Below are 6,000 nucleotides of genomic sequence, written 5' to 3'. Positions count from 1 at the left end.
TCCTCTAAATTAAATCCATCTTCCAGGTGCATTGACCTGAGACTCATTATAAAAGCTGTTAGCGGGAAACGAGAAAGAAGGACAAGTCAATGGCTTCAATTGCAAAATCATTCAAGGCAGGGTTGTACTTTGTTCCTAATATTGTGTCATATAAATGGTGTTTTTTCCGCTGTATTTTAATGTTTCAGTTGTTATGGATTATCATTTTGATTCTTATGTCAGTCCAAAAACACTTCGCAGTCCTTTTCCAGTGTGTTGATACAGATTAATGTTTGCTTTGGCCGTCATCCTAGCGATGGACAGAAGCAACGTGGTGTGATTCAAATGGAATACCAGTCGTGCTTGCCATGTGCAAGCTTTTCACTTGCAAAGGAAAGGGCAATCTCAACAATCATATACCTTCACATCACAGGAGGTTGGTCATTGGCGGCTCAGAGTTGTTGATAATTATAGATCTACTACTTTTTTTATAAATATTATATATCTGCTAATTACTATAATAGAGAACCGGTTAAATAATCTAAACTACTTAAAATGAAGATAAATAAATAAAAAATATACAATTTTATTTTCTTTTGGGCTATTACTATTTTCATTATTTGAAATAGAGCAGCACAGTCCATAGAAATGGCAGGTGACTGTTTGCTTTTAAGTTTGCACTATGAAATATTTCAGGAGAATTTGACAGGTCCACCAACTGTTCATCAACATGTCAACGTTCCTTCATCTTAAAGGCAGGCATTTCTGTTGTTTCGTTTCTATGGGAAGGAACTTGAACTAAATTTCTCTGTTCATGGGCCACAGAGGTTTGATGAGCTATGAGCAGCAACTACATTTTGCTTCCAGAAAGATGAAATATGGTGATTAGTAACTTTCACAAGTTCACAAAATGAATCTGTGAGTTGGTGGTGCAGAGGCCAGGGTTCCTTTGAGACGACAGATATGCGAAGACTGAATACGAGGTTGATTAATGAGAATTATACCTGAAATTTATAAAACATAATTGAGGGGTCTTCGAAGTATTTATTTTTGAGTCTTGGAGGTATAATATTGTTAAGGACCTGTAAGATTTCGTGTGGCTAATTATATTTCCTGATACTATTCTTAGAGCATAAACAGGCACAGAGAATGTTGGGGGTATGAGCAACGAACCAGTCCTCGTGGCGGTATCTCACAATGCGTATATATAACCAAGTTTGAATATTCAATTCTCTCCCACTCTCATCGTCGTTCGTTCAAAGGCTGAGACTCTCGATCCGATCTCAACGTTATCAGTTTCCGAGAAAATCCTCACTTTCTCTCCCGACACATCTATAGGTCACTCAGAAAAGAGAGATTTTGAATTTCAGAAATGGCGTCCTTCGACTCATTTGGTAACGACGGAGACGATCACCCACATCAATCGCCGCCGGTGCAACCCTTCGACGATGATGGCTATTCGGGCCTCGACCCGGGCCTCTCTTCTCAGCGTTACGAATCCACATATGCTGCTTCTGACGTCTTCAGCGAACCCCCACCTGCGAGCGAGTATGGCCCTTCCTCCGACCTCCACGGCCACCTCAGCATGGATGATGTCAACTATGGTGAGAACGTACATTCTGCAGATGCAGGCGGATTCGGGATTTCGACGCCCAACCAGGATTATGCGTCGCCGTTTGAACCGTCCGGGCTTGAGACGAATGGTCGTGGAAATGCATACGAAAATGGCAGCGATAAAATCTTCACTTCCGATGGTCCTTTACTTCCAGACCCGAGCCAAATGCAGGACGAAGGTTTTGCAAGACGCGAATGGCGACGGTGGGATTTCATGGATCTTATCATTGATCTTGTTTACTTTCTTTTTCCTTCTTCGATTTCTTGTCATGCTGGATCATGATCAGATTTTCAATGCTCACCGAATATTTCACTGCCCTATGAACCTTTAGTCATATGTTTTTGTGTCTTTTCCACAACGAAAGCCATAAATGAAAATTGTTTTATCTCGTACTCTTGTCATTCATTTTACATTTGTTAATGAATGTTTTGTTTTGTTTTTAGCGAGATCTCTTGTTACGGTTTTCCTTCCCCATCAACAGGCTTCCAATCTTACGGGTTGATAAACAGAACCTAACCGATTTATGTGGTTTTGTTGGGATGGGATAAATGGAGGTGAAAGAGCTGACACAAATGTTGGTCTGTCTGTAGATTGTAAAATCAAGAACCCTGTACTCAGGATGGTGTCTTTGACTTTAGAGACAAGACAGTTTTCATTTAGAAAATCATTTGACAATTTAGAAATTTTTGTTTGTAGCATAAACATTTTGAAGATTTAGTGATATTTTTTGCAGCGTAGTTCTTGCTCCCAATGTGTGGTCCCTTGTACTATAGGAAACTAGATGTCCAAGTGCTTATAATTAAACTTGATCTTTGTGGTAATGAAGATGGTATAATTTTCATACAAACCCTTTTTCTCTTGACATTGTATCTTATTCAAGGGATTTGCTTTTCTGACTGTACAATCTTCCTGGCTTTGGTTCCAGACAAAATGCAATACATCTTGAGGAAAAGGAGAAAAGAGAAAAAGAAATGCGGAATCAGATTATTAAAGAAGCTGAGGAATATAAGCAATCTTTCTATGAGAAGAGGAGACTCAATTGTGAGACAAACAAAGCCAACAACAGGGAAAGAGAGAAGGTAGAATTAGTAAAGTTGATTCCCGATTCCCTCTTCTGCACTGCTTGTCTTTATTCTTTCCATTTCTTCTTCTCTAAAGCATTAATTCATTGTGCATTCCCTTGCTGTTGTGCAAAATAATAACAATGAGTATCTGTGCAGTTATACTTGGCTAACCAAGAGAAATTTCACAAAGAAGCTCACAAACATTACTGGAAAGCAATAGCAGAAATCATTCCTCGTGAGGTCCCCAATATCGAGAAGAGAAGAGGTAAAAAAGAATCTGAGAGCAATAAGCCTTCCGTTGTCGTGATTCAGGGTCCAAAGCCTGGGAAACCTACTGATCTTTCAAGAATGCGCCAAATGATTTCCAAGCTTAAACAGAACCCTCCTCCTCACATGATGCCACCCAAAGAAGGCAAGGATGGTAAAGATGCAAAAGATGCCAAAGAAGGTAAGGATGATAAAGCAGTCGAAGATGGGAATGATAAAAAAGAAGCAAAGCAAGGTAAAAGCTCTACGCCAACTGCATCTGGGGCTGCTGTAGAAACTAAACCTGCTTCTCCCGCCAAAGGTGGGGCTGCTAATGGTGCCACTAATGTGCTTAAACCAGATGTTGCTGCTGTAGTTGAGGGTGAGCAAACCATCGTGGGTTCTGAACCAGAAGCTGCTCAGTGACGAAGCAACTATATTTTTGTTAGTAATTCCTGTTTTTAACAAGCACATATATATATACTTTCTAATTTTCTAAATTCCGTGCTGATGTTAATGGAGAATAAGCAGATAGCCATTTGCATATTCTTCAGGCTTTGCAGCATGGCCTGCAAAGCTTAATTCCAATCTGTGGTCGGAGATTCATAGGCTTTAGACGCAATTTTGTTTTCGCTGTCTTTTTTCTTTGACATTTATAATCAAAGCGATCTTTCTCTTCACTTTCCCTTCTCTGCGTACAGCTTTTTCTTGTTTTTTTTCCCTTCTTGAATAAATTCTTTTCCCCTTTTAATTTGACGTGGTCTTGGTGCGTCTTACTTTTTTACATCACGACCCATGAAAAATATATTATAATTTATAACCAATTGGCAATTACTAGAAACTTATTTAAGATTTTCCGATTCAAACTGTGGGTTTAGATAATTCGAAGGTTATTTATGACTATTTTCTGCTTGCAGATTTAGGTCACTTGCTTGTAAGATTACAAGATGCCCAATGATGCGATCCTACATCAAGATTTTATAACAAACTAGAGAAACTATATTTAATTAGATTAAAGGTGGTAGAGGTGGTGCTCATCGCTGGTCCAAAAAAAAGAATATATTTACTCATCAGAAATTTTTTTTCTTGAGAAAATTGTAAAATAGATCATAAAAATTACAAAGTTGTAAATTAAGACCTGTTATAACAGTTTTATAAGTTTTGATGGACAATACATTTTAAAAAAATACCTGATTTGCAATGTTACAATTTTTTTAAAATTTTTTGTGATTTTCCCTTCTTTCTTCTCTCTTTTATGATTATTTTGGCATTGTTTTAGTTGGAATATTTTTTGAGTAGAAGCCTCTGAAAAGAAGTAGAAAATTTAAGCAGAAGGTGTCAAAGTGGTTCAACTGATGGAGTTTCTTTTCCTGACGCTCCACCTTTACTGCGAAACACCGCCTTATTAATCGCGAAGAGAAGGATTTAAGGATGTAAACTATTCTCAAGCAACAAAAATGGATTCCAAGAAGGATAAGAAGCGAAAAACAAAAAAAGAATTTTGTTCCGAAGGTCTACCTCTTTTCAAAATTCCCCCCCGCAGGACCTGAATATGTGTTTCATAAAATTATAGAGAAGTTTAGTGAATCTGAGTTCAGATTCATTAATCCTAAGAAAACATACGAGTAAGCTTGCGTTTTTGGTGACTGATTCGAGAGTCACACTTTGCTTTCCGCCTTAGGAAATCAGACTCCTGAATTTTCTATTGGTGAAACTGCTTTCCTTCAAACGTCTGTCCAAATTGCCAGTTTGCTGGGGCAACATTGTAAGATGTGAGTGTTCTTCCACCAATGATGGTCACCTCAAAGGACAGAGGTTGTCGTTGAAGATCGACACTGCAATGCCAGTTTTGTCCCCAGTTCCTGGCCATGGGTATCCACCCTGTTCTTGATCCCTTCACCTTCACAGCAACTACCTCACCATCCAACCCTACGTTGGTAATTAGGACTTGGTAGAAGTGGGAATTACCTGTCATTGTAAATTTCAGGCCACCACTTCTTTGACACTTCACTCTGCACACAGCATTTACAGAACAAGTCATCCCATAAGCCCAGCAGAATTCTCAAACAATAAGAAAGTTATTGTCACAAATCTTCATTACTGAATCACCTTTCTTTGGGTTTACCTTCTATACTGAATCGGCACTATATCAGCTTTTCTCTTGGCAATCTCAGCAAATGCTGCTTCTGACATCTCAAAATGCTCCTTCGGAAAATTGCACCAGCCACCATAATCTGCTGAAAGTCCATAGTTTGGAGGGCAGAAGTCTGTAGCAGTAAGAATCACAGACGGGCTTCCTATCAAGCACCACAAGATGTGGTTTACACATCGGATTTCATAGCAAGCCCCACAGCTACTCCCTCTGTTGAACAGGATAGTGCTCAACCCCGCACTATATCTCCCATAACTAGCCTTGTGAAGGTCCCCATAACCACAGGCTCCTTCTGCAACACAAGTACCAGTACATTTTCAAAACTGGGTTTTGTTTTTACTGATGGCAAGACTAGAAAGAACAAGAAAACTAGAAGAACCTGTAATGAGCGACCCATCTTTGTCTTTGGAGTATGTTGCCGTTGCAGACTCCCATTCTCCTTCCTTGTTAGCTGAAATCTTCCATGAATGTAGTAAAAACAAGTAGAATAGTGTGGACTGAAGAGTACCCATCTGAGACACTAAGCTATGAATCTGATTATTACTTTAAACTGGAAATACTCGAACTGTCATTGGGTTCTGCTTTTGTCTTGTGTGGGGCCGAAAGTGGCCCAAATAGTGAATAAAAGCCGTGTTTTTTTCTGGCTGCAAATTATGTTGATCCTCCTGCTAAAAGATAAAGATAGAAGCTTTGACATTTTTCATCTACGAAGTGATTAGTTTCAAACTGTGGGGACATTCAGCTAGGCCGAGATATAAGGTCATTTGGTGCATATTCCGAGGCCCGAGGCACTCGCAAGACGCGAGCTCCTTCATTTTGTTTCGTACTTTTTCTTCATTTTCTCTTCTTTTTAGGCGGGAAATGGATACTCCAAAAGGAGGTTTAGGGGGGCGCAATTGTTTGGATGTGTTCGAGAGAGAAGGGTTTAGGGCTGGCAGACACAG

The 6,000-nt window shown here is 39.4% G+C and overlaps 2 protein-coding genes across 3 annotated transcripts; one reads left to right on the top strand and one right to left on the bottom strand.

Annotated features, from left to right (window-relative positions):
* The first annotated feature begins 673 nt into the window (after positions 1-673).
* On the top strand, positions 674-3,589 carry LOC114762574 (clathrin light chain 1-like). Its single transcript, XM_028952080.1, has 4 exons — positions 674-962; positions 1,120-1,797; positions 2,520-2,673; positions 2,815-3,589. Exons 2-4 carry the CDS (start codon positions 1,352-1,354, stop codon positions 3,328-3,330), a joined length of 1,116 nt encoding a protein of 371 aa, XP_028807913.1. The 5' UTR covers positions 674-962; positions 1,120-1,351; the 3' UTR covers positions 3,331-3,589.
* Positions 3,237-5,574, bottom strand: LOC114762577 (expansin-A20-like). 2 transcript variants are annotated; one of them, XR_003742264.1, is made up of 4 exons: positions 5,436-5,568; positions 5,030-5,348; positions 4,528-4,916; positions 3,237-3,319 (listed from the first exon to the last, which is right to left on the bottom strand). XR_003742264.1 is itself a non-coding variant. In XM_028952084.1 (3 exons), exons 1-3 carry the CDS (start codon positions 5,566-5,568, stop codon positions 4,607-4,609), a joined length of 762 nt encoding a protein of 253 aa, XP_028807917.1. In that variant the 5' UTR covers positions 5,569-5,574; the 3' UTR covers positions 4,331-4,606. The 2 variants fall into 2 exon arrangements, 1 of the variants encoding a protein (XP_028807917.1); XM_028952084.1 differs by lacking the exon at positions 3,237-3,319 and having other exon boundaries at positions 4,331-4,916; positions 5,436-5,574.
* Between the last annotated feature and the right edge of the window lie 426 nt (positions 5,575-6,000).

Source organism: Neltuma alba, unplaced genomic scaffold (assembly GCF_004799145.2).
Source record: "Neltuma alba isolate B1F8T4 unplaced genomic scaffold, ASM479914v2 tig00011219_pilon, whole genome shotgun sequence".
In the NCBI taxonomy this organism is placed as follows: Eukaryota; Viridiplantae; Streptophyta; class Magnoliopsida; order Fabales; family Fabaceae; genus Neltuma; species Neltuma alba.
Note: the sequence above shows the minus strand (reverse complement) of the source record. Positions and strands in the feature narration are given on the sequence as shown.